General features: G+C 47.6%; 1 protein-coding gene and 2 long non-coding RNA genes across 4 annotated transcripts in view; 2 read left to right on the top strand and 1 right to left on the bottom strand.

Annotated features, from left to right (window-relative positions):
• ADCY8 (adenylate cyclase 8) overlaps positions 1-3,390 on the bottom strand; it is a 117,268-nt gene extending 113,878 nt beyond the window's left edge. For both annotated transcript variants that reach the window (XM_021542360.3, XM_021542361.3), the window contains exon 1: positions 2,432-3,390. In XM_021542360.3, coding sequence (XP_021398035.1) covers positions 2,432-3,352 — 921 coding nt within the window. In that variant the 5' untranslated portion in view covers positions 3,353-3,390. The remainder of the gene's footprint in view (positions 1-2,431) is intronic.
• A 34-nt stretch (positions 3,391-3,424) lies between these two features.
• On the top strand, positions 3,425-7,262 carry LOC144246046 (uncharacterized). Its single transcript, XR_013339691.1, has 3 exons — positions 3,425-3,448; positions 4,774-4,915; positions 7,149-7,262. It is a non-coding gene; the product is annotated as an uncharacterized LOC144246046 (long non-coding RNA).
• A 53-nt stretch (positions 7,263-7,315) lies between these two features.
• The window catches only part of LOC110476996 (uncharacterized), a 31,398-nt gene continuing 26,092 nt past the window's right edge, over positions 7,316-12,621 (top strand). The window contains exons 1-3 of the long non-coding RNA XR_002466508.3: positions 7,316-7,358; positions 11,012-11,243; positions 11,855-11,976. This is a non-coding gene — a long non-coding RNA (uncharacterized LOC110476996). The remainder of the gene's footprint in view (positions 7,359-11,011; positions 11,244-11,854; positions 11,977-12,621) is intronic.

The following is a 12,621-nucleotide window of genomic DNA, read 5'->3' as shown; positions in this document are numbered from 1 at the left end:
CCGGTCCGGCGCCCCGGGCCCCGGGGCCGAGCCCATGCCCGCCCTGCGAGGGGCGGCCCGGGAGGGCGGCGGCCGCGGGGTCGCGGGCGGGCTCGGTCCCCGCGGGACCGCCGGAGGGAGCCCCGGTTCCCTCGGGGACGGCTGAGGGAGCCCCGGTTCCCTCGGGGCCGCCGGAGGGAGCCCCGGTTCCCTCGGGGACGGCTGAGGGAGCCCCGGTCCCCTCGGGGCCGCCGGAGGGAGCCCCGGTTCCCTCGGGGCCGCCGGAGGGAGCCCCGGTTCCCTCGGGGCCGCCGGAGGGAGCCCCGGTTCCCTCGGGGACGGCTGAGGGAGCCCTGGTTCCCTCGGGGACGGCTGAGGGAGCCCCGGTTCCCTCGGGGCCGCCGGAGGGAGCCCCCGGCCGCGCCGCGCCGCCTTCAGCACCGCGCGGGCGGACAGCGCTCGGGGCCGCGCTCCGCGCATCCCCCGCTCATCTCCGCGCATCCCCCGCTCATCTCCGCGCCCGAACCAGCGCCTCCCCGACCCCTCGGAGCTCTCTGGCATCGGGGAGGGAGCCAGCCCCAGGACAGGGAAGGGTCCGGCCTCTCCCACAGGAGCTGGAGGCAAATGACCGAAGCGGCGGGCTGTCTTAAGTGGTTCCTGGGCAGCCGGTGTAAATCAGCACCGATGTGTGACAAGCTGCGCGGATCCTGTTAAGGAGATTTATATATGTAGTTCATGAAGACAATCATCTGGCTGCTAGCCTCTCATTGTGTGCCGCTCCAAGGCAGTTCGTTCACACAACTGGCTGCAAAACGAAGATACGAGTATCTCTCCTGGGAAATGTCTGTGGGAAATGTGCGTTGTGTGTGTGTAGTGGCTAAACAGCTGTGATACTGGTGCGTAATGAGACAGCAGTGCATTACTCATAGCTCCAGGAGAGGACATGGAAGTAAATTAAGAAATCAGCATAACTCACACAGCTTTTGACCCGTCACTAACAGCAGCAGCATTGCATGGGAGTAGGACATGGCGTGCGGCTGCAGTTCATTCATCAGCACATCACCAAGGGCTGGGCAGCAATTATGCCACAGCCTAATTGTCTCACGTCCACAGGGCTCAGCCAGGCGCAACATACCAGGGCAGCTTTTTCTAAAACAGGGAGAGCCCAATCACTGGGACATTAGCTCAGGCAGCCCACAGCTAACAAGTGCATGTAGTAAGGGCATGGGCAGGGGTTTCAGGAGGACGAGGGTCTAAGAAAGGTAGATGTTTCCCAAGAATCATGGACATCAAACTTCCAGGTGCAAGACGAGTCACTCCCCAGGTGCACATCCCAACCTTCATATCAATAACTTGCCACCAGCAACAAATTCCTCTGTACTGTCCCTCCCTCCTTTTGGGATTATCTGACAGTATCTCCACCCTTTTCTCCCTGATTCCTTGCAGCAAGTCAAATGGAGATGATAATCTGCTATGAAATATTGATAGCACTGAGTTGTGGCAGTCTGGAAATGGAGGGAAAAGGGAGCAGCAAGAATCTCTGGGATTAAGTTGTCCTAGTGCCCACTATTTTCTTGCCTTGCAGGGATATGGGGATTTTGGTACATTCTCACTTCCTACTGTGGAAGTGTGTGTGAAGTCAGGTGAGACCTGGTTTTAACCCCTCTGACCTATCCTGACCAATGCCTCTCAGAAGTCTGCACCACACAACACTTCACCATGTAACCAGCACTCTGTCCTACACATCACTTGTGAGGATTTAGCACAACAGTGTTTGCCCTTTGACCACCGGCAGAAAAGGCTTATTAGTGTTCTCTAACACAACCTAGGATCTCACACCAAATCTTCCAAGGGAACTTTGCTCTGGTTTCACTGAGGTTTCACTGGTCTCTCCTTGCAAAAGAGCAACATGCTTTGCTCCTCTTTTCCCACTGCTCAGATCAAGCTACCCTTCACCTATAAAAGTACCAGTTGCCCCAGCAGATTCAGAGTTAAAAGGCATGAGAAGTAAAATGGGAGCACTGGGAGAGTTTGGCCAAGACAGAGTCATCTCAAACCCCAAACCACTGCTGAAAGTGAGGGAGGGGAATAATAAATGACCGATTGTCCCCACTTGCCCCAGGAGCTTCTCTCCCCCCCAATTCTCCACACTTGCCCCAGGAGCTTCTCTCCCCAATGCTATTTCAAGAGACAGAAATGTAGTGAACACAAGCAGAGGGGATGGGGTGGTTAGAAAGTCCTAACTCCCAGCTTGAGGTGAAACACTGGGAAGGACAATGGGAGGAAGAGGAATCAAGAAGGTTAATTTTTGCCTATGATCTCCCCTCCAGGTAATGAACTTCTGAGCACCTGATTAAAAGGGCAGAGATCTTTTGAGACCTCCCCCCACACCTCCTCTCACTCAGGGTGATGGAGAAAGAGGACTGCTCCCACCCTCTCCTCACCACGGTACCTGGTTGAGGGAAGTCACGGCAAACCTGGGGATAACCAGCTGCATGGCGAGCTGCAGGACAGAGGTGACCAGTCCAGCCAGGATGGCCCAGGTGAGTGGCAGCGGGAGCATGCTGTAGGTCGCAAAAAGCGTGAAAAGCACATAGCCAATGCCGTCCCCAAGGAGGCCACAGCCCAGTCCTGCTGCCAGAATTTGTGTGGCCATGGCCACCCAAGTGACAACACCACTGTACTGCAGGTAGGTGTATGAGGTCGTGTCCTTCCTGACCACCACTAAGGCACAGATCACCACCTCAATGCCAGTGAAGAAGCCCAGGAGGATGCCCTTAATGGGGTCCATGGGAGCAGAGGCCAGGGTCAAGTGGAGGAACAGTAGGGTAAGCTTGGTCAGCACGTCCAGGATGTTCATGACCACCTCAGATTTGCGCCGTTGACCCAAGAAGTAGCGCTGGTAAAGGCGCTCTAAGTCCCGAGACTTAAAGGAGTTGCGGAGAGTGGGGAAGATCACCCCGCGATAGGTATAGCCCCAGTTGAGGAAGAAGTCGGAGTTGCTGGGGGCACAGTCCAGGGGCAGAAAGCCCAAGTCTCCAGTGCTGCTTGTGCCCTCCGGGAAGACTTTGGTGCCTCCGTTGTTATGGCGCTCGCTGCCCAAACTCCGTCCGGCCGACTGCCGCCGGAGGTGGTGCGGTGGGTGCGGGTGGTGGTTGGGGCAGCAGGTCTCGTCGGAGCTGAAGCCCTTGCCCCCGCCGCTGCTGCTGCCGCCGCTGCTGCTGCTGTGTTCCTGGATGAAGCGCTGCTCGGTGATGTGGCGCACGGCCGTCTGCCACAGCAGGCGCTGGGGTCTGCCGCTGCCGGGGGGAGTCCTGTTAATGGTGTAAAGTTCATCGCTGTCGCTCAAGCACCGCACCTCCGAGAGCTCCATGGCGGTGACTGGCGGGGGCAGAGCACCGGCTGGCGGGGGGCGGGGGGGCAGGGGAGGGGGGGCACAGACCGTCTCTGGGGAGGGGAACAGGAGGAGGTATGGAACCGCAGGAGAGGAGGGAGGGGATGTCGAAGGGCGGGTGGCGGCGGCGGGGTGGCGGTGCGGGGATCACATTTGTAGGCAGGTCCCTGGGTCTGGCGGTGCGGCTGGCGGCGGGGCTGGTTGGCCGCCGGGGTGCGGGGGGCGGCTGCGCCGGCTTAGCGCAGGCGGCCCGAGCCCCGTGCCCGCTCCCGCGGCGCCCCGCGGAGCCGCATCCCGCGGAGCCCGGCTGCGGCGCAGCCCCGGCGCCCCGGCGGGCTCGGTGCGCGCCCTCCTCGGAGCGGTGCGCGGGGGTGACACCGAGCCGCGGCTTCGGAGAGGAGGTGGAGGAGGGAGGAGCGGAGCATCTACGGGCGCAGCCTCGCTGCCCGGTGGGCGATCCTCGGCCCCATCCGGAGGCCGGAGGCACGGAGGGGTGGGTGCAGCCGCCTTGCAGAGTCGGTCACAGAGGGGAGCTCCTCTCTCCGGGGATCCCGGGGCTCCGCTCCGAGGTCTGGTGCCGGGGAGTTGCTGTAATTCCCGCGGCTGCGGTCATCGGCAGCGCTGCGAGCTCGGGCAGGAGTGGAGAGGCGGCCAGGTCTCGGGCATCCTCGGTCACGGCGCCAGAGCCGCCGGCCGGGGGCTGCCCGCCCGCTTTCCCCCGGCGGCGGGGCATGCCCCTGGCTCACGGAGCGTCTCTGCCCGGGGGGGACTCGGGGCTCCCATCCATCGCAGACACTCGGCTTGCTTGGCAACGGGGGGGGAAAAAAAAAAGGGAGGGAAAAAAAAGGGAGGGAAAAAAAAGAAAGAAAGGAGGAGGGAAAAAAAATCACATCAAAACCAAAATCTAAAAAAATCGAAAGAGCGGGGAATGAAAGTCCCGCCCTAAACTCAGAGCTCTGGGCAGCCAGATGGGAATATCCCAACTTCTCCGCGGGCCGGGGCAAGGGAGTGCTCCGGTCCAGCGGCTTCCCCGGCGGCAGGGAGGAGGAGGAGGAGCAGCAGGAAGGGGCAAGGGCAAAGCGCAGGGAGCGCGGTGCCTGCGGGGCTGCGGGGAGCTGGCGGCGGATGCTGTCCCGGCAGCCGCGGGACGAGCGCGGCGGAGCCGCCGCCGCCGGAGTGGAGCTGCGGGCGGGCGGCCCGGGAGGAGGCAGAGCCCGGCGCGGTCAGCTGATGCCCGCCACGTCGGCGGGGCTGCCAGCACCCCCCCGGCCCGGTTAAAGCAGCCGCAGCTGCAGCTCTGGGAGAAGGACAGCGGGAGGGGGTTGCCGCAGAGCAGGTCCCCTGGTCCCAGGAAGCTCCTTCAAGCTTCATTTGGGTTTCTCTGAGCTGCTCTTCTGTAGGTGCCGCGGACTGTCCCGCCTTACCTGAGAGGTGCATCCCTCCACAGCGCTCAGCGAGAGCTGATGCTGCAGTCAGGCATCCCTCTGCCTCGCCACAAGGAAGATCCTCAGACCTTGCTTGGGAAGACCACACGCGCCCAGGGTGAGGGAGCCCTACGAGCCCCACCTCTGCCTCAGCAAGTTCAGACCCTCTTGGAAAGGTGCTGTCACTGTCAGGACTGTGGATCTGACTACCCTGTGTTAAGTGAATGTTTGATGATGCTATCCTGACAGCACTTATATCATAGATGCTGGAGAAATAACAGAAACTGTCCCATGTACAGAGCCTGGTTATAAAGCCACTCCTCATTCCCTATACTGACAGATGAAATTGTTCCTGCTCCTCTGCTTGTGGAGTCATTCTGTGCCAGCAAATCTGGGTGCGTTGTGCATGGTGGCACAGCCCATAGAGGAAGAGGTATCTATCTTTATCTCTTCCATTCCTCCCCTGCCCAAAGTAAACCTTGTTAAGGTGTCTGAACCCTGTCCTGGGGGAAAAGCTGAAACCAGTTTAGAGTTGAAGCCATGCTGCTGGAAGCAGCTGTAGCAGATATAGTCTACTCATTAGACTATGGCAAATTGAGGGAGAGGTGTTTCCTTTGTGTTTCCAAAGACAAGAGTGATGCCTGATGAACTCTTTGAGATAAGCATGCAGCTGCCTTCTAATAGCAGTAGTGTGGACAGAGGCCCTGCCTGGAAGAAATCTGTGCTACCCCAATAGGAGCTCTAGCTTGCTGGGCGTTGGGGTGCTTAAAAATGGCATGTTATACTTGAGTTCCAGTGGATCTGAGCTTCCATGCACACCCCCTCCACCTGTCATTGCTTAATTCACTTATTATTATTATTATTATTATTATTATTATTATTATTATTATTATTGTCAGGAAGACATGGAGATATAGGAAGGATTTCACTGACTGTTTCTGTATTTACTCTACAATAGATTTGGGAACTCCAGCCAAGTCTGTGTCCCATGTGTGATGCAGATTTTGTACAGATATAAGCAGAGGAAGTTCTTGTTCTTCGGAGCCCTGATAAGGAAAGAGTGGCATTTTTGTGAACAGAGATGGGTCTTTCCTGTGATTCAGCATGACCCTGCTAACCTGGAAAGGGTTAATATTGGTTTCACAATAGTAATAGAGACATATATCCTTGCTCCTAGATAAAGCCCATGGAAACTCTAGTGTTACTTCAAGATGAAAATGACACTATAAGAGGAGAAATCTTATGCAAAAACCTATCTATTTATTTAATGAAAGGAATAATAATTATTAGTGCTATTACCCCAGAGTACAGAAAGAAAACAACTTTCTCATCCAGACTGCTCAACACAAATCATGATAAATAAAAGGAAAAAGAAGCAAATATATAATGCAGTTTAAGCAGACACCTATTCAAAAGAGATAAGATGAAACCAAGATAGGGACATCCCAGTTCTCTAATGTTACTCTATGTACTGAATCACAGTGCTGGCAGTTTCCTTTGCCTCATGGCAGACTGAACTCTACTCTCATAATTTTTCCTGTGATAAAGGCTCTATACCTCCCCAGGCAGTCTATTTTTATGCTTCTCTATCCTTATCATTTTCATATATAACCTGAACATTTCTTGCAGCATTCACTAAGCACATCACTTCTTGTCCTGTCCACCATGAACAGGGAGAACAGATTATCCTGGCAGTAGTCTATACATATTTAATGAATGTCTCTTCTATCCACTCTCTCTTCCCCTTCTGATTGCTTAGGCAAAATAGCATAATTTCTGTCATTTCCACGCCTCTTCCCCCCTCCCCCCCTCCACCATGGGTCACATTTTCTAGATCTTTTTTGTTTGTTCTTGATTATATATTCTTGTTTCATGATTTTATTTTCTTTCTTTCTTCCCGCTCTGTGAAATTCATACAGCTCAGCTTGGTTCTACACTGGAAAGTTTTCTTATATCTAGGACTATGTTTTATGATCTGCACACCTATTTATACATCCCAGGACATATCTGTCATCCTCCTATGACAGGTTTATTCAGAACTGATGACCTACTGAAACTTTGTGTCCTCAAGGCCTGGGCAGGTGTCACTTGCTCCAAATGTGCATAACAGCCTACATGAAGTATCTTGCATTTGCCCTCACTGGAATGCATTGTTTTTTCCATCCTGCATGCCAAATTTGAAATAGAACATGTTGAAAACTAAACCTGTCCTCCTCCATGCCAGCAGCCCTCCCCAGCTCTGTGCCATCTGTGTGTTTGGTGAGCCTACTCTCTGTTCAGTGGTGATGGCAAAGCAGTGCAGAACATTTAGGTAACGGTGTGCTCATTTCTTGCACCTATTTCCGAGTCAGCCACAGAAGTACTGGGCACCTTTGTGGAGGGTTACCAAGAAAAGGACAAGAGCTGAGCACTGGCACCCACTGCAGCAATACTCTTGGCTCTGCAGAGCAAGGAAGAAGCCTGACCATCCTGGGGAGCAGGAGAGGGGTGATCCTGCCAAAGCCCTGTTTGCCAATGAGGGCTGGATGGGCTGAGGGTCCAACACGCAGACACAAAGCCCTGTAAGTCCCAAACTCAGTTGGCACTAGATTAATACTGTGCATTATTCAGTTTTTGCTGCTGTTGGATTTCTTCTTCCTTTTTTTAATTTTAATAGAGCTAAATGACTTGGCAGTGTCACAAAATCACTAAAAGCCATTTAAAAATAATACTGTCACTGGAAGGCTTTTGAAGGATGAAAAATCAGACAGAATTCATTCCTCTTCTGTCACCTGAAAGTTTATGTCACACTTCTCTCCTCCTTCCCCCTCTCTACCCACAGCAGTAGCATTTATGTACAGTTTAATGTTATGATATTTAATCATGCAAATAATGATCTCATTCATTTTAGTGGGACTATTTATGTCCTCAGGATTGGAAGCCTGGCACCATGCTCTGCAAAACTCTCTAGGGTTGTCCAACAAAGGTAGCTTCATATAAAACACATTTTGAAGGAACACTTGTATTATTACACAGCTTTTTTACTTAAATAAATTTTTGACCAAAGAATTTAAGAAAGGAAAAGCAAACCATTGACAGAAAACCACTGTATCTGAAATGGGAAACTTGAGTAGTTATAGAAATGACAGAATATGAGCAAATTAGCTTGGAATTATCTCCTTACCTGCTTGGTGGTTTGGGTTTTCGTTCCTATAAGTCTCTCATTCTTTTTCTTTTTTTTTAATCTTCTCCTTGGCAACAATTCAACAATTTAGATGTTCTAATACTACCAAAAAAAAAAAATCTGGCATTGATTGAGTCTTATTTTAAAAACCCTGTCTATCACTTTCCTCAAATGAATGCATATCTCAATATGATGTCTGTACAAAAGCAGCACAGGGCATAAGAGAATGGATTGAAAATTGTAACACTGGTTAGTAAAAGCATTCAGACTAATTAATGAAAACCATGGTAAAAGAAATGCAAGGCTTCATGGACTGAAACATCAGAGAGAAAGAGGATGAGGACACATAGCTTAGCAGATGAAGGAAACAATGAACATTTGCTGGGCTTTGCAAATAATTTTTTTTTTCAGTATGGTAAAAATATCAATGAAATATTTTAAAGTTTGTTAGCAATGAAGCTAAATTATTGCATACCCCAGTGATGCCAAAAAGCAGGGAGAAATAAATAAAAGGACAAAAAAAAAAAGGAAAAAGAAAAAAAATTATGTCAAAGTATAAAGAGGCAGCAAGATATGTCAATTTTTTGCGTCTCTATTTTGTGAAGCAGCAGTTCCCTCACATCCAAAAAAATTTCTTATCTCTCTCTCCATTCACAGATAAACATATCCACATAAAAAGTCAGAAGACGGTCTAAGCATGGGGATTTCATGAAGAGAAATAAGGGATTTGAGATTAATAATGCACCTTTTAACCAGTGGTTAGAGCTGTGTTTTCCTCCTCTCTCTTCCAGATCCACTCCTTCCTCACACACCCAGTTATTGCTCTGGTTTTGAAAATGGATTAGCAGCTGTGACCACTGCAAATCTTTTACTCAAGACTTTTTGGGTACTGCTGCTGACCAGGAATAGCTGTTTTGTACTAAAAAAAAAAGGTCTTTATATACAGGCACTTGTAAAAGCAATGGAAAATTTTAGGTCTCAGAAGAAATCCATGTTTTTAAGACAGTGAATTTAAGTTTTTAATTTTCAAATGATTCTTTGAATTTTTTGCTGTGGATGATAATATGATTGGCTGTTTCTGTTTTTTGGTTGGTTGGGTTTTGGGTTTGTTTTTCTTTCAGAGCCAGAGAACAAGCATGATGGAACAAAGGAAAAAATAAAGACAAGAAAGTACTCTTCTCCCATGTTAGGAAACAAGGGCCTTTATCCCAAGTCAGAATCAAGTGCAGTTTCAAGAATTTGGAAAAAAAACAAAACCTTCCCAAAACAAAATTACTGTCCTTCACATTGCCCTCTGGACTGTCCAGAAGTTTCCCTCAGTTCTGTCACCCTTTCCCAACCAGGTTTTAGAGAACAGCTGTTTCTTGGCTCATGTCTCTCTCCTATGCTCACCATCACTCTCCTGTAATGCTGTTAAATCCCTGAAGCACCTGCACTGCTGAATGAATCATACTTTTTACAAAGCACTAGATGGTTCTGGATATTTATGGGCTTCCTTTGAAGGAGGGATTTTGTTTTTCATTTTGACATGAAAGACCTTTGACTTACATGTTAAGTGCAACAGAAGTTAAAAGGAAATGAATATTAAATTCACCACTAAAGTGAAATCTTTATAATCCATAGAAGACAATCCATTTACAAGCATTTTATTCTTGATTTTCTTGAAGCAGCAAGTGCTAGGAGTGATAGCCTGATTAATGAAACTACAATTGAAATTAATACTAGAAAGGAGACTTGAATTTGATACATTTGAAAGAAACTAAAACCATAAAAAAGCACACATAAGGCTTTCTGTATAACTTTTTCAATTGAAAAAATAATTATTAGCTTGTTTTAGAGGTTTTAATATTTAGATCTCAAAGTGTTTTTCTTGTTACAGGATGGAGATGTTTCCTGTGGATGTATACAATAAATCTAATTAGGCTTCAAATAGGGAAATGTTATATTGTATGAGATTTTAAATCCATCCAGATCAGTATCCTGCAGTTACTGCAGTATAAGACATATCCTAAGAGGAAATCCCCCTGTCAACCACTTCAAAGAGGGGAAAGTCTGTTAGGGTTGTGTATGCATGTGCATGTATTAAACCTTGGAACAGGAACAAAACCTAGAAACCTTCATATTTCCAAGGGAAAGGAAATTCCTTTTGTTTCTTCTCCTCCTTCTTCTGCCTGGAGGAAAAGAATTCTCTTCAGTTTTTAAATAAAATAGGAACACAATTATTAGGCTCTTGAGAGCTCCTTTCTTTGCATCCCTGTTTCACGAAGCAGGCAAACTAGAAACCCTGGAACTGTCACTTGGGTTTCCAGGTGTATTGGGGTTCAAGGACGGTAAAACTACAATAATGCTGGGAGTCTGGGCCAAAAAAGACTTTCACCTTGTCATCCTAGACTCAGACTCCTGAGCTGAGTTCTCAAGGAGCTCTTTGATGAGTTGACAGGGTGCCAGGCAAGTTTTTGAAAGTCAGTGTTTTTGAAGCATTGCTTCATCAGCTACTTTGCATATATGAATGTGTAGGGCTCTAGTTTGCTGGCCTGTAGATAAACACAAGGCTTAATTCAACTGGATTCCTAGGCAGTTCTTTTCCCTACACAACTCTTGCCCTTCAATCTCTTATCTTCTTTAAGAAGGTTTCTTGCATTAGGAAATGGAGAATATGCAAAATAACAATTTAAGTGACTGGTTGTATGGCAGAGAGCACTGATGCCTGGTGTGCTGCTGTTAATAGTGATTTATTTCAAATTGAGCTGCCATCATAACTGAAGCATGTTAATCTGCTTGTTGCCAGTCAAGCTGGGATGGTAGGTGTGCTTAGACAAAATGTTTAGGAGGAATCGTTGACTCATGGCAATCTTTAGTCATTCTCTGAAATGCTACAATTAATGCATATGGGCTCAGCAGAATACTTGTTTCTCCATTCCATTATCTTGTTTTTACATTCACTAACATCTTCCTTGGGATAGGGGGAGGATAATAGATTCATGATTGAGCTATCTATTTGATACTGATTTTCTCTAAATCACCAAAACCTGTCATTTTCTTGTGTTGCAGGATTTGCTGTAGAAGATTAAATCTGATTTCCTTTTGATAGCAATGGCAGGTTTTTGGTGAAGATGAATATTTCGGAATGGTCTGTAGGTGGTCTACCCTACATGTGAGATTAATTTCATCTTCTCTTACATGACAAGAAAAAGGAATAATAGCAATCTTAAAGCCTGCATCTGCTCTGCATTCAACATTGTGAGGCCACTTAGAGCCAAGGAGAACATAATCTCATTGCCAGGTAATATAAGGACTTACAGAACATCCAAATATCTTTTCAAGGAAACAAGCACAGAGAATGCCTATGACACCTATAGAGCTCTAAATCCAAGTTAAACAGTTCCATTTGAGAATCAAGTTATAGGTAATGTTCTTGTGATAAATATTATTTACAATGGCACCATCAATAATTTACACAGGGGATGGTTGTGGCTGCTCTCAGCTATATGAGGAATTACACAAAATTATTTCTCCTGTAATCATAATGGGAGACAAAATATCTTCAATTCCATTGCTTTGTAAGAAGGAAATTGTGTATTGGACTACATTCTGCTCTAAGTTTTTTTGGCATCTCCTTAATCAAGACATTTCCAGTGGGTGTTCAGCATGCAGTAGCTCAGACATTTTGGTTTAGTAGTATAGGAATCCTGGAGTACTGCTTCCTGTTGATCCCAAGTGTTACTCTAGTATGGTTCACATCATAAAGTGAGAGATGCCTCTGAAATGAAAGCCTAGTGTTTGATTGCTCCAAGCTTTTGCACATGATTTTTTCTTTGAATTTGGCTTGTGAATACAACCTCATTACATAACTCTCCTGATAAACCTGTATTAACAAAAAGTATCCATTTCCAGTTGTTTTGCAGCCCAGGATGGGATGCAGCACTTAGACAATAGTGAAGAACCGGTGGCCACTATGTTAAGTAATCATCATTATATAGGACTTGACCTCTTCTGAGATCTCTTCAGGAATTATGGTGAGAAAATATTTAAGTGTTTATGGGGAAAGACAGTATCTTTCATCATTTTTGCAGAAGAAGGAGGCTGTCAAAGTGGTGAAGCTTTAGTGCCACAAATTCAAGATAGAAACCAGAGGCCTTTTTCCAGATATCAACTGAGAATTATCCAATACCACTGCAACAGCAAATGTACTCCTGGTCATTCAGCTTCCATATTTTAGACAGCTATATTCAGAAACTCTTAACAAACATCCTGGTGGACCATTTTGTCTGTGTTCATAGATTGTTGACTCTTTTTAACTTCAGTGGAACTGCATTATTTATGCTTTAAAATGTTTTACCAGAGTTAAAAGCCCGTGTGATGGAATATATGCTGTACTTACTAAGTACCAGGACAAACAGTAGCACCTGTAGCTGAAGGGCATAACCAGATTTAAAAATAATATTGGCTAATTCAAGATATAGGCAATAAAAACAAGGAAAAGAACAGAAGATGCAATTCACTAGGGGCGAGTGGAAGGCACTGCATATAAGCAGAAATAATCGGTTACACTGGCACATGATGGGGAACAGCTGCTTAAATAGCAGTTCTGCAAGAAATGATCTGGGGGTTACTGAAATTGAGCCAACAATGTCATGTTGTTGCAGGAAAAACAAACATTG

The sequence above is a fragment of the Lonchura striata genome, chromosome 1 (genome assembly GCF_046129695.1).
Source record: "Lonchura striata isolate bLonStr1 chromosome 1, bLonStr1.mat, whole genome shotgun sequence".
Lineage (NCBI taxonomy): Eukaryota > Metazoa > Chordata > Aves > Passeriformes > Estrildidae > Lonchura > Lonchura striata.
This window is presented reverse-complemented; position numbering and strand designations above follow the sequence as displayed.